The sequence below is a fragment of the Pristiophorus japonicus genome, chromosome 26 (assembly GCF_044704955.1).
Source record: "Pristiophorus japonicus isolate sPriJap1 chromosome 26, sPriJap1.hap1, whole genome shotgun sequence".
Lineage (NCBI taxonomy): Eukaryota > Metazoa > Chordata > Chondrichthyes > Pristiophoridae > Pristiophorus > Pristiophorus japonicus.
In genome coordinates this window covers 12596845-12615759 of record NC_092002.1, presented here as the reverse complement: position 1 = coordinate 12615759, position 18915 = coordinate 12596845, and the positions used below count along the sequence as shown (strand labels likewise).

Here is an 18915-nt window from a genome sequence, read left to right as displayed (position 1 = left end):
CCACTGTGCAAAGCAAGCTCACACCATTGCAGCCTGCCATGACACCGATTGGGAAATTCCCAACCTTGTTGTGAAGTGTGTCTGAGAAAACAGGAGATCCAGCAGACACTCGCCTCGCCTCGCCTTCCTGTGAGCCCTGCTTTGCTCGGGTAAGGATTCTCTCTCTCTGCATGTTTGGGGAGGGTTGTTACTTTTCCTTTTAAAGGGGGCCCACAGAGTGCCCCCCCCCCCAATGTCCCCAGGGTGGGGACCTCCTGTTGCATGCGGGTCCTTGTGTTCAATGTCAATGTCCCATTGTTCCTGGCCAGACACACCAGGTGTGGAAACCGACACACACCCTGGGCGCCGCCTTCCTTTCACACGCCACACATTTCCCCCAAAGTTGCTGCCCACACGCACCGCTCCCACCCCCCGCCCCCCCGGCCCCCGGGCTAGTCACCTCGCACTTTCCATCACTTTCCTTCTGCCTAACTTTCCTTCCACTTCCTCTTTTTGTTCTTGTCTCTGTTTCTCTTTCCTGCCCCGCCCCGTGCTCGAGTTCCCACAGGTTTCACCGAAGTTCATCGCTCGTGGAAAAGGCTCGAAAGGGGAGGGGGAGGGGGATGATGAGGGGAGGGGGAGGGGGAGGGGGATGATGATGAAAGGGGGGAGGGGAGGGGGAGGGGGAGGGGGATGATGATGAAAGGGGGGAGGGGAGGGGGAGGGGAGGGGGATGATTATGAAAGGGGGGAGGGGAGGGGGGATGATGATGAAAGGGGGGAGGGGAGGGGGGATGATGATGAAAGGGGGGAGGGGAGGGGGGATGATGATGAAAGGGGGGGGAGGGGGGATGATGGGGAAAGGGGGGGGAGGGGGGATGATGGGGAAAGGGGGGGGAGGGGGGATGATGATGAAAGTGGGGCGGGAGGGGGGATGATGAAAGGGGGGAGGGGAGGGGAGGGGGGATGATGAAAGGGGGGAGGGGAGGGGAGGGGAGGGGGATGATGAAAGGGGGGAGGGGGATGATGAAAGGGGGGAGGGGAGGGGAGGGGAGGGGGGATGATGAAAGGGGGGAGGGGAGGGGAGGGGGGATGATGAAAGGGGGGAGGGGAGGGGAGGGGGGATGATGAAAGGGGGGAGGGGAGGGGGATGATGAAAGGGGGAGAGGAGGGGGATGATGAAAGGGGGGAGGGGAGGGGGATGATGAAAGGGGGAGGGGAGGGGAGGGGGATGATGAAAGGGGGAGGGGAGGGGAGGGGGATGATGAAAGGGGGAGGGGAGGGGAGGGGGATGATGAAAGGGGGAGGGGAGGGGAGGGGGATGATGAAAGGGGGAGGGGGATGATGAAAGGGGGAGGGGAGGGGGATGATGAAAGGGGGAGGGGGATGATGAAAGGGGGAGGGGGATGATGAAAGGGGGAGGGGGAATGATGAGAGGGGCGATAATGAAAGGGGGAGGGGGGATGATGAGAGGGGGAGGGGGAGGGGGGATGATGAAAGGGGGGTAGAGGAGGGGGTGAGGAAAGGGGGGAGAAGGAGAGAGGGGGTGAGGAAAGGGGGGTGAGGAAAGGGGGGAGAGGAGGGGGTGAGGAAAGGGGGGAGAGGAGGGGGGATGATGAAAGGGGGAGGGGAGGGGGGATGATGAAAGGGGGGAGAGGAGGGGGGATGATGAAAGGGGGAGGGGAGGGGGGATGATGAAAGGGGGAGGGGAGGGGGGATGATGAAAGGGGGAGGGGAGGGGGGATGATGAAAGGGGGAGGGGAGGGGGGATGATGAAAGGGGGAGGGGAGGGGGGATGATGAAAGGGGGAGGGGGAATGATGAGAGGGGCGATAATGAAAGGGGGAGGGGGGGATGATGAGAGGGGGAGGGGGGATGATGAAAGGGGGGGTAGAGGAGGGGGTGAGGAAAGGGGGGAGGGGTGAGGAAAGGGGGGAGGGGTGAGGAAAGGGGGGAGAGGAGGGGGGATGATGAAAGGGGGAGGGGAGGGGGGATGATGAGAGGGGCGATAATGAAAGGGGGAGGGGGGATGATGAAAGGGGGAGGGGGGATGATGAGAGGGGGAGGGGGGAGGGAGAGTGGGAGGGGGGATGATGAAAGGGGGGGTAGAGGAGGGGGTGAGGAAAGGGGGGAGGGGAGAGGAGGGGGTGAGGAAAGGGGGAGGGGAGAGGAGGGGGTGAGGAAAGGGGGGAGAGGAGGGGAGGTGAGGATAGGGGGGGTGAGGAAAGGGGGTGAGGAAAGGGGGTGAGGAAAGGGGGGAGGGGAGAGGAGGGGGGGGTGAGGAAAGGGGGGAGGGGAGGGGAGAGGAGGGGTGAGGGAAGGGGGAGAGGAGGGGGGGTGGGTGAGGGAAGGGGGAGGGGTGAAGGAAAGGGGAGGGAGGGGGTGAGGAGGGGGGAGGAGAGAGGGGTGTGTGAGGAGGGGGGGTGAGGAAAGGGGGGAGGGGAGAGGTGGGGGGGTGAGGAAAGGCGGGAGGGGAGAGGAGGGGGGTGAGGAAAGGGGGGAGAGGAGGGGGGTGAGGAAAGGGGGGAGAGGAGGGGGGTGAGGAAAGGGGAGGGGAGGGGAGAGGAGGGGTGAAGGAAAGGGGAGGGAGGGGGTGAGGAGGGAGGAGAGGAGGGGGGGGAGGAGAGAGGGGTGTGTGAGGAGGGGGGGGGTGAGGAAAGGGGGGAGAGGAGGGGGGTGAGGAAAGGGTAGGGGAGGGAAGAGGAGGGGTGAGGGAAGGGGGAGGGGTGAAGGAAAGGGGAGGGAGGGGGTGAGGAGGGAGGAGAGAGGGGTGTGTGAGGAGGGGGGGATGAGGAAAGGGGGGAGAGGAGGGGTGAGGGAAGGGGGAGGGGTGAAGGAAAGGGGAGGGAGGGAGGGAGGGGTGTGTGAGGAGGGGCCGGTGAGGAAAGGGTTTGGGTAGAATCCAATAAACAATTCAAAAATGATAGAAAGTTTGAAGAGGGGAAAGTGGAGATTGTTTTACCTCCGGTTGATGAATGGGGACAGGGTGAGGATTCTCTCCGGCAGAATGAAGGCTTTGCCACGAGGAGCTATTGATGGTGAAGGCTCACCTAATTTAAAAGGGAATTCGACGAGGATTTCAGACGAGCATTTGCATTTATGTAGCGCCTCCTTTGAAGATAGTAAAATGTCCCAAGGTGCTTCACACTCTCAAAATGGACGCCAAGACAAAGGAGGAGATAGTGGGAAGGGCCGGCCAAAGCTTGGTCAAAGATGTAGGTTCTAAGGAGGGCTTTACAGGAGGAGAGGGAAGTTCAGGAAGGGCATTCCGTGGCGTGTTGAGGGTTGTGGGGCTGGAGGAGGTTACAGAGATAGGGAGGAGGGGCAAGGCCATGGAGGGATTTGAAAACCAGGATGAGAATTTTTAATTTGAGGTGCTATGGGAAGGGGGGGGGGGACTGGCTGAGAGTTGGCACGGGCTCGATGGGCCGAACGGCCTTTTTCCGTGCTAAAAACATAAGAAATAGGAGCAGGAGTCGGCCATTTGGCCCCTCGAGTCTGCTCCGCCATTTAATCGGATCTTGGCCTCAGCTCCACTTCCCCGCCCGCTCCCCATAACCCTTGACTCCCTTATCGCTCAAAAACCTGTCTGTCTCCGCCTTAAATATATTCAACGACCCAGCCTCCACAGCTCTCTGGGGCAGAGAATTCCACAGAATTACAACCCTCAGAGAAGAAATTCCTCCTCATCTCCGTATTAAATGGCCGACCTTTTATTCTGAAACTATGCCCCCTAGTTCTAGATTCCCCCACGAAGGGAAACATCCTCTCTGCATCTACCCTGTCAAACCCCCTCAGTATCTTATACGTTTCAATAAGATCACCTCTCATTCTTCTAATGAGGAGAGACTGGATCAACTGGGCCTTTATTCACTGGCGTTTAGAAGGATGAGAGGGGATCTGATAGAAACATATAAGATTCTGACAGGACTGGACAGGTTAAATGCAGGAAGAATGTTCCCGATGTTGGGGAAGTCCAGAACCAGGGGACACAATCTTAGGATAAGGGGTAGGCCATTTAGGACTGAGATGAGGAGAAACTTCTTCACTCAGAGAGTTGTTAACCTGTGGAATTTCCTGCTGCAGAAAGTTGTTGATGCCAGTTCATTGGATATATTCAAGAGGGAGTTAGATATGGCTCTTACAGTTAAGGGGATCAAGAGATATGGAGAGAAAGCAGGAAAGGGGTACTGAAGGAATGATCAGCCATGATCTTATTGAATGGCGGTGCAGGCTCGAAGGGCCGAATGGCCTACTCCTGCACCTATTTTCTATGTTTCTATGTTTCTAAACTCCAATGAGTAGAGGCCCAACCTACTCAACTTTCCTCCATAAGACAACCCTTTAATCTCCGGAATCAATTTCGTGATCCTTCTCTGAACTGCCGCCAATGCAAGTATATCCTTTCTTCAATGTGACCAAAACTGCACGCAGTATTCTAGATATGGTCGCGCCCACCCCTGTACAGTTGGCGGAAGACTTCCTGCTTTTATACTCCATCCCCTGTAACTATTTAATGACAATACAAAACCAGTACAATACTCCTAAAAGACACAGGTTCTACTGCTGTTGTTAAGCAACCTTGGTCAACAAGTGAGGTAAGAGACTGTATTTTGAGAGCTATAAAACCAACAAAGGAACATAAAACAGTAATGAGATGCAAAAAGGAACATTAAAAAGACCTGCTGGCAGCTGCCTGGATGCTAAGCTCTGGCACTCCCTCCCTAAAGCTCCACCTCTCAAACTCTCTCTCCTTTTTAAGATGCTCCTTGAAACCTACCTCTACGACCAAGCTTTCGGTCCCTGTCGTGAACATCTCACCGCAGAATACCCAGCGTCTGACCTCTTGTTGCCGTGGTATTTATGTCTGGTGCAGGTGGCGAAAGGTTGCGTAGATTGGGCCTGTTCTCATTGGAGTTTAGAAGAATGAGAGGTGATCTTATTGAAACGTATAAGATACTGAGGGGGCTCGGCAGGGTAGATGCAGAGAGGATGTTTCCCCCCCCTCGTGGGGGAGTCTAGTACTATAGGGGGCATAGTTTCAGAATAAAAGGTCGGCCATTTAAGACGGAGGGGGAATTTCTTCTCAGAGGGTTGTGAATCTGTGGAATTCTCTGCCCCAGAGAGCTGTGCAGGCTGGGTCATTAAATATAATTAAGGCGGAGATGGACAGGTTTTTGAGCGATAAGGGAGTCAAAGGTTATGGGGAGTGGGCAGGGTTATGGGGAGTTGAGGCCAAGATCAGATCAGCCATGATCTTATTGAATGGCGGAGCAGGCTCGAGGGGCCGAATGGCCGACTCCTGCTCCTATTTCTTATAGAAACATAGAAACATAGAAAATAGGTGCAGGAGCAGGCCATTCAGCCCTTCTAGCCTGCACCGCCATTCAATGAGTTCATGGCTGAACATGAAACTTCAGTACCCCCTTCCTGCTTTCACGCCATACCCCTTGATCCCCCGAGTAATAAGGACTTCATCTAACTCCCTTTTGAATATATTTAGTGAATTGGCCTCAACTACTTTCTGTGGTAGAGAATTCCACAGGTTCACCACTCTCTGGGTGAAGAAGTTTCTCCTTATCTCGGTCCTAAATGGCTTACCCCTTATCCTTAGACTGTGACCCCTGGTTCTGGACTTCCCCAACATTGGGAACATTCTTCCTGCATCCAACCTGTCCAAACCCGTCAGAATTTTAAACGTTTCTATGAGGTCCCCTCTCACTCTTCTGGACTCCAGTGAATACAAGCCCAGTTGATCCAGTCTTTCTCGATAGGTCAGTCCCACCATCCCGGGAATCAGTCTGGTGAATCTTCGCTGCACTCCCTCAATAGCAAGATTGTCCTTCCTCAAGTTAGGAGACCAAAACTGTACACAATACTCCAGGTGTGGCCTCACCAAGGCCCTGTACAACTGTAGCAACACCTCCCTGCCCCTGTACTCAAATCCCCTCGCTATGAAGGCCAACATGCCATTTGCTTTCTTAACCGCCTGCTGTACCTGCATGCCAACCTTCAATGACTGATGTACCATGACACCCAGGTCTCATGTTCTTATGTTCTGCCACAGGAGCAAATTTGCCTCCTAATACTGAAATAAGACCCGGGGTTCTAATGTGCCTCTGGACCCAGCATTGAATTTCCAGCTGAGCTGGTTTCAGCTTGACACGACACAAAGATTTCCATGACGCAGATGTTTCGTGGGAACTCAGTGCTTTACCTACACTGAGCGTGAGCTAATATTAATTGCTGCTTTTTAAAAAAAAACAGTAAATTTAATGTGCGCTCATCATATCTCACCACGGTAAGCTTCGTGCGGAAATAAAATGAAACACTTGTATTTATATAGTGCCATTCATGACCTCAGGACTCCCCAAAGCGCTTTACAGACAATGAAGTAATTTTGTAATCACTGTTGTAAAGTGGGAATCGCAGCAGCCAATTTGTGCACAAACAGCAATGTGATAATGACCCAGATAATCTTTTTTATGTTGATTGAGGGATAAATATTGGCCCAGGACACCGGGGATAACTCCCCCTGCTCTTCTTCGAAATAGTGCCATGGGATCTTTTACATCCACCTGAGAGAGCAGACGGGGCCTCGGTTTAACGTCTCATCCGAAAGACGGCACCTCCGACAGTGCGGTACTCCCTCAGCACTGCACTGGGAACGTCAACCCTAGAGTATTCTCGAATTTCCAGAGTGGGACTTTGACCCACAGCCTTCTGACTCCCGAGGCGAGTGTGCTACCCACTAAGCCGCGGCTGAGGCCGATTTATTCCCCTGCTGGCGCTGACTCTCATTGGCTCCTGTTCTAGGGTTGTCACGTATCCTCCTGTGACCTGTCGCCCGATTGTCCACTCTTCTGGCACAGGTTCGATGGGCCAAATGGCCCCCTGTGCTGTACTGATTCTGTGTGAGAGTCCAGACAGTGAGGCTCAATTGAGGAAAATGTCACAGCTGAGCCAGGGGACAATCCTCTCCTGGTGTCTAAACACGGGCACACATTACGGCAAAGTGGTTTTGGGGGTTGCGGCAGGCTATGACTGGAAGCACAGACCCCCCCCCCCACCCCCGGCAGATTGATCTCTTCTATAATCCAAGGCCAAATGTCACAGCCCCTGTGAAAGACTTCGAAACATAGAAATTTACAGCGCAGGAGGAGGCCATTTCGGCCCTTCGTGTCCGCGCCGGCCGACAAACTGCCACACGGCCCTCGGTCAGCAGACCTGAAGATTACATATAAACCTACGACCAATGGCGGACAGGTAAGGAGCATACGGCCCAACCAGTCCGCCCCACACAACCGCGATTCCCCTTGCACCGCAACACTTAACACTCCACCCCAACTGGAGCCAGGTGATCTCCCGGGAAAGGCAAAAAAACAGATCAGGACCTAGGCCAATTGGGGGAAAAAATCTGGGAAAATTCCTCTCCGACACATCCAGGCAATCGACACTAGTCCAGGAGATCACTCTGGCCGTATTAGATTCCCTGAAGTACTTACCATCGTATCTGCGCCAGTCTAATCCCACTTACCCAGTTCTAGGTCCGTAACCTTTCAAGTGCCCATCCAAGCACCTTTTAAATGTAGCGAGGGTTTCTGCCTCTACCACCTTTGCAGGCAGCGAGTTCCAGATCCCCACAACCCTCTGTGAAGAAGTTCCCCCTCAAATCCCCTCTAAACCTTCCACCAACCACCTGAAATCTATGCCCCCTCATAATTGTCCCCTCCACCAAGGGAAATAGGCCCTTGCTATCCACTATGTCCAGGCCCCTCAATTTTATACACCTCAATGAGGTCTCCTTTCAACCTCCTCTGCTCCAAGGAGAACAAACCCAGGCTATCCAATCTGTCCTCATAGCTAAGATTCTCCATTCCAGGCAGCATCCTCTTAAATCTCCTCTCCAGTGCAATTACGTCCTTCCTATAATATAGCAACCAGAACTGCACGCAGTACTCCAGCTGTGGCCTAACCAGTGTTGTTGAAATTTAAGTATAACCTCGCTGCTCTTATATTCTATGCCTTGGCCAATAAGGCAAGCATCCCATATGCCTTCTTAACCACCTTATCCACCTGGCCTGCTACTTTCAGGGATCTGCGGACAAGCACTCCAAGGTCCCTTTGTTCATCTGCACTTCTAAGTGGCCTACCGTATAATGTGCATCCCCTTTCCTTATTAGCCCTCCCAAAGTGCATCACCTCACACTTCTCTGAATTAAATGCCATTTGCCACTGCTCTGCCCATCTGACCAGTAGATGGATATCCTCCTGCAATCCATGACTTGCCTCTTCATTATCAACCACACGGACAATTTTAGTGTCATCTGAAAACTTCTTAATCATACCCCCTATATTCAAATCTAGATCATTGATGTATACCACAAAAAGCAAGGAACCCAGTACTGAGCCCCGCGGAACCCCACTGAAAACATCCTTCCAGTCACAAAAACATCCATCAACCATTACCCTTTGCTTCCTGCCTCTAAGCCAATTTTGGATCCAACTTGCCACTTTGCCCTGGATCCCATGGGCTTTTACCTTCGTGACCAGTCTGCCATGTGGGACCTTATCAAAAGCCTTGCTAAAGACCATATACATTACATCGTATGCACTACCCTCATTGACCCTCCTGGTTACCACCTCTTTAAAAAAAATTCAATCAGGTTAGTCAAACGTGATCTTCCCTTAACAAATTCGTGCTGACTGTCCCTGATTAATTCTTGTCTTTCTAAAGGCATTGCATTTATATAGCGCCGTTCATGGCCTCGATGTTCCAAAGCTCTTTACAGCCAATGGAATACATTTGGAGTGTAGATATTGTTGTAATGTAGGAAACATGGCAGCCAATTTGCGCACAGCAAGCTCCCACAAACAGCAACAGTGAAGATCAGCTGACATAGTGCACACCTGATATCTGTGCCCCTCTGTCTCTTGAGGCAGGTGTTATGCTACAGAAGAGCATGAGAAATAAGAGCAGGATCGGCCATAGGGCCCCTCGAGCCTGCTCCGCCATTCAATAAGATCATGGCTGATCTTTGAGCTCAACTCCACTTTCCCGCCTGATCCCCATATCCCTTGATTCCCCTCGAGTCCAAAAATCTAGCGATCTCCGCCTTGAATATACTCAACGACTGAGGCCTTTTGAAAATCTAGATAAATTATATCTACTGCATCACCCTTGTCTACTCTCTCTGTTACTTCAAAAAATTCAATGAGGTTGGTCAAGCAAGGCTTTGCCTTTTGAAACCAATGCTGACTATTGGTTATTCTATTTTTGGTTTCTAGATGTTCTATTCTCTCCTTTAGTGGGCATTCCATTATTTTTCTTGCCACCGATGTTCAGCTGACTGGTCTATAATTCCCTGGCCATGTTCTATCCCCTTCTTAAATAGAGGTATTACGTTAACTATCCACCAGTCCTCTGGCCCTACACTTTTTTCTAAAGACTTATTAAAAATGTGTAGTAATGCCTCTGCTATCTCTTCCTTAGATTATTTTAAAATGCGTGGATGCATCCATCCGGACCAGGGGTTTTATCCTCTAAGTTTGATTAGTTTATTTAATATAGCCCCTTTATCTATTTTAACTGCACTTGTCTCCTTAATCTCATCATCCAATGTCATGTCCACCTGTTCCAGCTCCCTGGTAAATACTGAAGCAAAATAAATATTTAATATTTCTGCCATCTCTCTATCGTTACCTGTGGTATTATCCTGTCCATCCCATAATTGCCCTGTTCCTATCCCAACCTACCTTTTTTACTTGATGTGCCTGTAAAATATTTTACTATTTTGTTTAATGTACCTTGATAATTTAATTTCATAGTACCTCTTTGCCTTCCTAAAATGTGTTTTGACTGCTCTCCTAATCTTTTTGTATTCTCCCTTATCATGCACTCCCCTGCTGTCTAATGGATGCCTCTTTCCTTACCCTCCGATAGTTCCCTTATGGCTTTATTCATCCATTGAGTCTCACTAGTGTTTAGTTCGTCTTTTCTTTTAGTGGAATATATTGTTCCTGCACTCTGTTGAACAAGGTTTTATGTGTTTCCCATTGCTGTTCTTTATCGTTTTCTGCCAATATTGTTGCCCATTTTATTTTCCCAAGTTGTAGTCTCCTCAAAATCAGCCTTTCTCCAATCTATTACCCTGGTTTTCATCAAATTAGCTGCCACATTTCCTACATTGCAAGAGCGACTACACTTCGTAAAGTGCTTTTGGGATGTACAGAGGTCGTGAAAGGCGCTATATAAATGCAAGTGTTTCCTTCCTTTCTTCAGATCTTTCCTTTCTTTCCTCCTAGCCGTCTCTCAACCTGGGCTGGCCTTAGCTCTTTTTTTCTTTTTCTTTCTGACTCTCTATCTAACCCCGTGCTGTACCTGCCCTGGGAGTGTTTGATGGGACAATGTCGAGGGAGCTTTACTCTGTATCTAACCCCGTGCTGTACCTGCCCTGGGAGTGTTTGATGGGACAGTGTAGAGGGAGCTTTACTCTGTATCTAACCCATGCTGTACCTACCCTGGGAGTGTTTGATGGGACAGTGTAGAGGGAGCTTTACTCTGTATCTAACCCATGCTGTACCTACCCTGGGAGTGTTTGATGGGACAGTGTCGAGGGAGCTTTACTCTGTATCTAACCCCGTGCTGTACCTGCCCTGGGAGTGTTTGATGGGACAGTGTAGAGGGAGCTTTACTCTGTATCTAACCCCGTGCTGTACCTGCCCTGGGAGTGTTTGGGACAGTGTAGAGGGAGCTTTACTCTGTATCTAACCCCATGCTGTACCTGTCCTGGGAGTGTTTGATAGGACAGTGTAGAGGGAGCTTTACTCTGTATCTAACCCGTGCTGTATCTGCCCTGGGAGTGTTTGATAGGACAGTGTAGAGGGAGCTTTACTCTGTATCTAACCCATGCTGTAGCTGCCCTGGGAGTGTTTGATGGGACAGTGTAGAGGGAGCTTTACTCTGTATCTAACCCGTGCTGTACATGCCCTGGGAGTGTTTGATGGGACAGTGTAGAGGGAGCTTTACTCTGTATCTAACCCATGCTGTACCTGCCCTGGGAGTGTTTGATAGGACAGTGTAGAGGGAGCTTTACTCTGTATCTAACCCGTGCTGTACATGCCCTGGGAGTGTTTGATGGGACAGTGTAGAGGGAGCTTTACTCTGTATCTAACCCATGCCCTGGGAGTGTTTGGGACAGTGTGGAAGGAGAATAATGTAACAACAATGGCATTTCTTTAATTAGTTTAAAAGCGATCAGAAGGGCGGGCTGGACTCTGCTCCTGTTCACAGGAACAGGGATCTCCATGCTTGCTGCAACAATGACAATAAACGAGCTTCTGTTAATTACACGACACACCAAACAGTTACGGAAAACAGCTCTTTAATTCCCGCTCCCCCCCCTCTTGTGATGCCACACGCATCTTTGTACTTTATTTTGTCTGTGTCATTCTTCCTGCCCTGGATGAGTCAGGGAGCGCCCACAGGGGGAGGGTGGGGGAGGGGGTGGGGCAACCTCACGCTGTAGCATATGCACATGTGAGCATGCTCACAGGTTTGTAGAGCTGTTGAGTTGTGATTGGCTTAGCCAGTCACGTGTTGTTCACCAGACTCACTAAAACCCCAGCCAGTTGGGTTCAGGGGGATCCACGATGAGGTATGCAGTTGTCAGCCTGGTGGATGAACTGGTAATGAGTAGTGTGATAATCCTTTGCCAATAAACCAACTAGTTCTTTAATAGCAATGTGTTGCTATGAATTCTTAAGCAAAGAACCCACGAAGCAAATACATTACAGCCACACACACAGATCTAATTCTGGGTTGTGAGTGAGAGCAGTAAGCGGTCTTCCCTCTTCCTCATTGTCCATCTTTTACGTCCACCTGAGAGGGCAGACGGGGGCTCGGCTTAATGTCTCATCCGAAAGGCGGCACCTCCAACAGTGTCGTCGTCATCATCATAGGCAGTCCCTCGAAGTGAGGATGACTTGCCTCCACACCAAAAAGGGATGAGTTCACCGGTGTTTCAATGAAGGACCTAATATTCCAGATCCCGAACTACATCCTGAAGGGTGGAAGATGCCTGTGCGTGGATTTTTTTAACGTGGGGTGGCCGTTGCACACCAGCCACCACACGGGGCTCGACAGAGCCAGGTCTCGGTCCAGTGGCAAGGGTTACCCAAGACTAACTGGAGAACAGCTCTGCTGCACGGACCTAGTGCGCGCACATATCGCACAGTGTGGGCTGGGCCCGTGCTGCCCCTGGGCCCTCGCCTCTTCTGGGCCCCAGATTCCGCCTCTCCTGGGCCCCAGATTCCGCCTCTCCTGGGCCCCGGTCACTTCCCTCGACAAACTCTCGCCGCTCCTTCGCCCCTCCCGCCGTGGCTGCCCGCACGGCGATATGTGGCTTCACAGCCGTCGCCCTCCTGCAACAGCACGCGCTGCTCCCTGCAGTGGTATACCACCGCACGCTGCTCTCTCCAATGGCCCCCAGCCTGCTGATGCTGACAGTGTAGCGCTCCCTCAGCACTGTACTGGGAGTGTCGGCCTAGATTGTTTTTGTGCTCAAGTCTCTGGAGTGGGACTTGAACCCACAACCTTCTGACTCAGGCGAGAGTGCTGCCCACTGAGCCACGGCTGGCAGTGGCTACTGGCCAGAAAACAATAGTGGCGGCACTTTTTAAAAAGGATTCATATGGCACATAAGGAGGCCATTCGGCCCATCCTCCAGTGTTTTGTAAGAGCGATCCAAAGTAACCCGCTGGCTGTGAAGGCCGTGTTAAGGCACTACTTAAATGCAGGCTCTTTTTCTCGGTCTCTCTACTCCCCCTCCCTCCATGGTTACGGTGCGGAGAAGGTGACTTGGACCTGGCCATCAAGCCATCACTTTGACATTGAGCGAGAGGGGATTTGATCCAGCCTGGCTGGTCAAGTCCCTCCATGGCCTCCGGCAGGCCCCTCCCTATCTCTGATACCTCCTCCAGCTCCACACCGCCCCCCCCCCCCGCCCCCGGAGATCTCTGCATTACTCCCACTCGGGCATTGTGCATCCTCGATTCCCATCGCCCACCATTGCCTTCAGCTGCCTGGAAGCCCTAAGCTCTGGAATTCCCTCCCTAAACCTCTCCCTTTCTCTCCCCCTTTACTCCCACTCCTTAACAACCTACCTCCTTTGATCAACTTTTCATTCACCTGTCCTGATAGCTCCTTATGTGCCTCGGTGTCAAATTTTGTTTGACGTTTAGAAGAAAAAAGACTTGCGTTTCCACAGCGCCTTTCAGAACCACCGGACGCCTCGAAGTGTTTTCCGCCAATGAAGTACTTTTGGAGTGTAGTCACTGTTGTAATGCAAGAAATGCGACAGACAGTTTACAAACAGCAATGTGATAATGATCAGATAATCTGTTTTTTTTTGTTATGTTGATTGAGGGATAAATATTGGCCCAGGACACCGGGGAGAACTCCCCTGCTCTTCTTCGAAATAGTGCCGTGGGATCTTTTATCTCCACCTGAGAGAGCAGACGGGGCCTCGGTTTAACGTCTCATCCGAAAGACGGCACCTCCGACAGTGCGGCGCTCCCTCAGCCCTGCACTGGGAGTGTCAGCCTGGATTTATGTGCTCAAGTCCCTGGAGTGGGACTTGAACCCACGACCTTCTGACTCCGAGGCGAGAGAGAGTGCTACCCACTGAGCCACGGCTGTCACTTTTGCAGCATTAAAAGGCGCTATATAAATGCAAGTTAGAAATTTACAGCACAGACGGAGGCCATTTCGGCCCATCGTGCCCGCTCCGGCCGACAAAGAGCAGCCCTGAAGGTTGCATATAAACCAATGAACAATGACGGAAAGGCAAAGAGCACCCAGCCCAACCAGCCCCCCCCCCCCAAACTACTGCGACACTCCTTACACTGAAACATTCTACACTCCACCCCAACCGGAGCCATGTGATCTCCTGGGAGAGGCAAAAAAAACCAGATAAAAACCCAGGCCAATTTAGGGAGAGAAAAAATCTGGGAAAATTCCGACCCATCCAGGCGATCAAAACGAGTCCAGGAGATCACCCTGGCCGTATCCGATTCCCTGCAGTACTCGCCATTCTATCCGCGCTGGCCAACAAAAGGTCACCCAGTCTTGACTGAGAACGTTGTTCCAATGCTTTCCCTCTTTCCCGTTTCAGGCTTGGCGAGTGGAATGGGATTCTTCAAGCTGCAGATGGCTCTGGTGGCTGTGGTGGGGATGTGTGTGCTCAATATCCTCCTGGGTTGGCACTCCAAGGCTCTGACGCAAAGTTTTGCGCAGAGAGCGTACAACCTCAACTACAGCCTGAACACTTCCAACCTCTCCTTGGCCCCCGACTTGGCCGACAGCGGGGGCGAGGTAGGCTTGGTCAACATCTCCTCCTTTTTCAAGGACTTCATCCCCGCGAAGAACAACGTCTGGAACCTCAAGCAGCACCAGATGTTCCGACTGCTGGATAGCCTGCGCCTCCAGGGCGCCGCACAGTACCGCCCCTCGCGGGCCTGCAATGCCAGCGCGGCGGCGGCGACGCCGATCGCCGACGCGGCGTCCTACTCCGAGGCCCACCGGGACTTCCTGCGCTACATGGACTGCAAGGACTACCCCCAGCGGCTCGACCACCCGGGCAAGTGCGAGGGCGGGGCCTTCCTGCTGCTGGTGGTCAAGTCGGTGGTGGCCAACTTCGAGAGGCGCCAGGCCGTGCGCGAGACCTGGGGCCGGGAGGGCACGCTGGCGGGCGCCCGGGTGCTCACCCTCTTCCTGCTGGGCTCGGCCTCCGGAGCGGGCCGGGGGCCGGACCTGCAGGGGCTCCTGGACCACGAGGACCGGCTGCACGGCGACATCCTGCAGTGGGAGTTCAAGGACACGCTCTACAACCTCACCCTGAAGGACTACCTGTTCCTCCGGTGGGCCACGGCCCACTGCCTTGCCGCCCGCTACGTCTTCAAGGGGGACGACGACATCTTCCTCAACACGCCCGTGCTGCTGGGGTACCTCCAGTCGCTGGAGGCGGGCCGGGGCGACCAGCTCTACGTGGGCCAGACCATTGTCAACGCCTCGCCGCTGCGCGACAAGAAGAGCAAGTACAGCATCCCGCTGCCCTTCTACGACGGGGCCTACCCGGCCTACGCTGGGGGCGGGGGCTTCCTGTACTCGGGCCGCCTGCTACCCTCGCTCTACGCCGTCTCCCACTACATCCCCTTCTTCCCCATCGACGACGTCTTCACCGGCATGTGCTTCAGCGCGCTGGGGGTGCCATCGCTCCACCACGCGGGCTTCCGGACCTTCGACATCGAGGCGCAGCGTCGCGACGACCCCTGCGCCCACGCGGACCTCATCCTCGTCCACCAGCGCAGCCCGCAGCAAACCACCCAACTCTGGCGGGCTCTGTACAGCCCCGATCTCAAATGCTAGCGGCCCCCCGCGCGCGCGCCCCCCCCCCCCCCCCCCCCCCCACCCCCGCCGACGTGGATTGGGTCTGTGATGGATCCGTTGGGTCAGGATCACGGCCCGCCGTGTCGTCGCGGAGCAGGCGGAGGATGGTGACCGACCTTTTTCGGGGGCCGCCGAAACTGAGGAAGACCTGCCCTCCTGATTCTCCCTCCCTTCAGATCAGTCAGCACTAAGATTTAGGTGTCCTCATACAGGGAACACAGTTAGCGTGCAGTTACAACATGCAAATAGGAAGGCAAATGGCATGTTGGCCTTATTCCAAGGGGGTATTGAGTGCAAGAGTAGTTGTGCTACAATTGTACAGGGCTTTGGCGAGACTACACCTTGCGTACTGTGAAAGAAGGACTTGAATTTATATAGCGCCTTTCATGACCACCGGACGCCTCAAAAGCGTGGGTCTTGAACCCACAACCTTCTGACTTCGAGGCAAGTGTACTTCCCACTGAAGGTTCACGAGATTGATTCCTGGGAGGACAGGTGTCCTGTGAGGAGAGATTGAGTAAATGCTGGAGTTTAGAAGAATGAGCGGTGATCTCATTGAAAGATATATGATTCTGAGGGGGACTGACAGGGTAGATGCTGAGAGGATGTTTCCCCCGGGCTGGAGAGGCTGGAACCAGGGGTCATAGTCTCAGGATAAGGGGTCGGCCATTTAAGACTGCAATGAGAAGGCATTTATTCACTCAGAGGGTTGTAAATCTTTGGTATTCTCCACTCCAAAAGTGTGGATGCTGAATAATTGCATACATTCAAGGCAGAGATCGATAGATTTGTGGACTCTAGGGGAATCGAGTTGTTGATGCCAGTTCGTTAGATATATTCAAAAGGGAGTTAGATGTCACCAACAAAGGAAGGTTGTAGAGTTCATGGTGATGAACTGCAGCAAAACGGTCTCAATGGTTCTACCTGGCTGTGTTCACCAGACTGATCCCAGGGCTAGTGGGATTGTCCTATGAGGAGAGATTGAGCAGATTGGACCTCTACTCTCTGGCGTTTAGAAGAATGAGAGGTGATCTCATTGAAGCAGATAAGGTTCTGAGGTGGATTGACAGGGTAGATGCAGGGAGGATGTTCCCCCTCGGCTGGGGAGTCTAGAACCAGGATAAGGGGTCGGCCATTTAGGACTGAGCTGAGGAGAAATTTCTTCACTCAGGGTGGTGAATCTTTGGAATTCTTGACCCCAAGGGGCAGTGGATACTGAATCGTTGAGTGTATGCAAGACTGAGATCGATAGATTTTTGCACACTAAGGGAATCGAGGGATATGGGGATCGGCCGGGAAAATGGAGTTGAGGTCGAAGATCAGCCATAATTTTATTGAAATGGTGGAGCAGGTTCGAGGGGCCATGTGGCCCACTCCTAATTATTAATGTTGTGTGCTGTGCACAGTACCAGAAGTGATGAGAGGTTACCAAAGGTTTTCTGTCATGTATTGCTGATTAAATTAATTCTTTGATGAGAGTCTGTGTATTTTGTGTCCGATTACTTCCTCGGGGTCCGTAATATTGAGGTCAAATCCGATCCCCGCCACTTAAACTGACCTTGTTTAAAACCAGGCCAAGGTCTCGAACCGTTTGCCATTTGGTGCTCCTCGAGTGTCTCTCACTGTCTTCAGGGGTCAGGGTCCTCGAACGCTGGCCGCTGCTTCAGGCACGGACTCGCTCGCGAGGAAATCCACTGAGGTGACGGTGGGCAAAGCTGACTGATTCCTGGCATCGGATTTTCCTTCCATCAGCCCCGTCCCGGGACGATTTAACCCCGGGGCGGATTAACCCCGGGGCCACCAAATAAAAAATATAGGAAAAAAAATAAGGCCTCCCAAATAGGCTTAATAAAATCGTCAATAAGAAAGGAAAACAAGACCGAGGAAAATATTGTTTATTGGCCTAACGTGTCCATAACTGTTTTTGCAGCGACAAGATCTTTACTGTTTATCTGTTATTATTTAACTGTTATTATATAATATATTAATCTATAATATAATTTATGTCCACTATAGTAATTTGTTATTATATTTATGTATTTGATTTATATGCTTTCATTGTTGAATATACTGCCCTATGTTTCCATACTTAATCAGAATCATATACGTAATGTAATGAACATCATCACCATAGGCAGTCCCTCGGAATCAAGGAAGACTTGCTTCCACTCTGAGTTCTCAGGTGACTGAACAGTCCAATAGGGGAACCACAGTCCCTGTCACAGGTGGGACAGACAGTGGTTGAAGGAAAGGGTGGGTGGGACTGGTTTGCCGCACACTCCTTCCGCTGCCTGCGCTTGATTTCTGTGTGCTCTCAGCGACGAGACTCGAGGTGCTCAGTGCCCTCCCGGATGCTCTTCCTGCACTTAGGGCGGTCTTTGGCCAGGGACTCGCAGGTGTTGTTTGGGGATGTTGCATTTTATCATCAGGGAGGCTTTGAGGGTGTCCTTGAAACGTTTCCTCTGCCCACCTGGGGCTCACTTGCCGTGTAGGAGTTCTGAGTAGAGAGCTTGCTTTGGGAGTCTCGTGTCTGGCATGCGAACAATTTGGCCCGCCCAGCGGAGCTGATCGAGTGTGGTCAGTGCTTCGATGCTGGGGATGTTGGCCTGATCGAGGACGCTGATGTTGGTGCGTCTGTCCTCCCAGGGGATTTGTAGGATCTTGCGGAGACATCATTGGTGGTATTTCTCCAACGACTTGAGGCGTCTGCTGTACATGGTCCATGTCTCTGAGCCATACAGGAGGGCGGGTGTTACTACAGCCCTGTAGACCATGAGCTTGGTGTAGATTTGAGGGCCTGGTCTTCAAACACTTTTTTTTTTCTTAACTATACTATAGTATATAAATGTAACTATAGGCCCATTTGGATCAGTTTGTCTCAGGCCCTTAATCCAGCCCTGGCCCCATCCTCTCTGACATCAAGGTCCATGTTTGAAGCAGAGGAGATTTCTGTCTCAAACAGGCCCCTGTGCGATTTACCAGTGGGTGGAATTCTGAGAGGAGACTGAGCATTGTGGTGTCTCATCGCTGTTGGGCCTCCTGCACTCAACGTCTACAGTACTGCTGGAGCCATGTAATCTTGGTCACATTGCTCATTTTAAATTAATCAGCACACCCTACTTGAATCACAATCATTTCATATTATGGTTAAACATGTTTTCTTAATTGCTTGCTGTGGTCCCAGTATTAGAATCATGGAAATTGGCGCCGTCCCAGCCTGCAAGACCATCAGCGGGCCGGGGTCACTGAGAGAGCAGCGCGTGCTGCTGCAGGAGGGCGACGGCTACGAAGCCAGGTCGCTGATTGCAGTGCGGGCAGGTACAGCAGGAGGGGCGAAGGAGCGGCGAGAGATTGTAGAGGGCAGTGACCGGGGCCCAGGGGCAGCACGGGCCCAGCCCACACTGTGCGATATGTGTGCGCGCACTAGGTCCGTGCAGCAGAGCTGGTCTCCAGTCGTCCTGGTTAACCCTTGCCACTGGACCAAGACCTC

At 52.3% G+C, this 18915-nt stretch overlaps 1 protein-coding gene across 1 annotated transcript; it reads left to right on the top strand.

The window, feature by feature from the left end:
• Positions 1-64: 64 nt before the first annotated feature.
• LOC139239193 (N-acetyllactosaminide beta-1,3-N-acetylglucosaminyltransferase 2-like) lies at positions 65-15441 on the top strand. The gene is made up of 2 exons (XM_070867833.1): positions 65-149; positions 14152-15441. Exon 2 carries the CDS (start codon positions 14166-14168, stop codon positions 15402-15404), a length of 1239 nt encoding a protein of 412 aa, XP_070723934.1. The 5' UTR covers positions 65-149; positions 14152-14165; the 3' UTR covers positions 15405-15441.
• Positions 15442-18915: the final 3474 nt, after the last annotated feature.

Excerpts from the sequence above, each read along its gene's own strand:
- LOC139239193 (XM_070867833.1), top strand. The coding sequence starts at position 14,166 with ATGGGATTCTTCAAGCTGCAGATGGCTCTGGTGGCTGTGGTGGGGATG.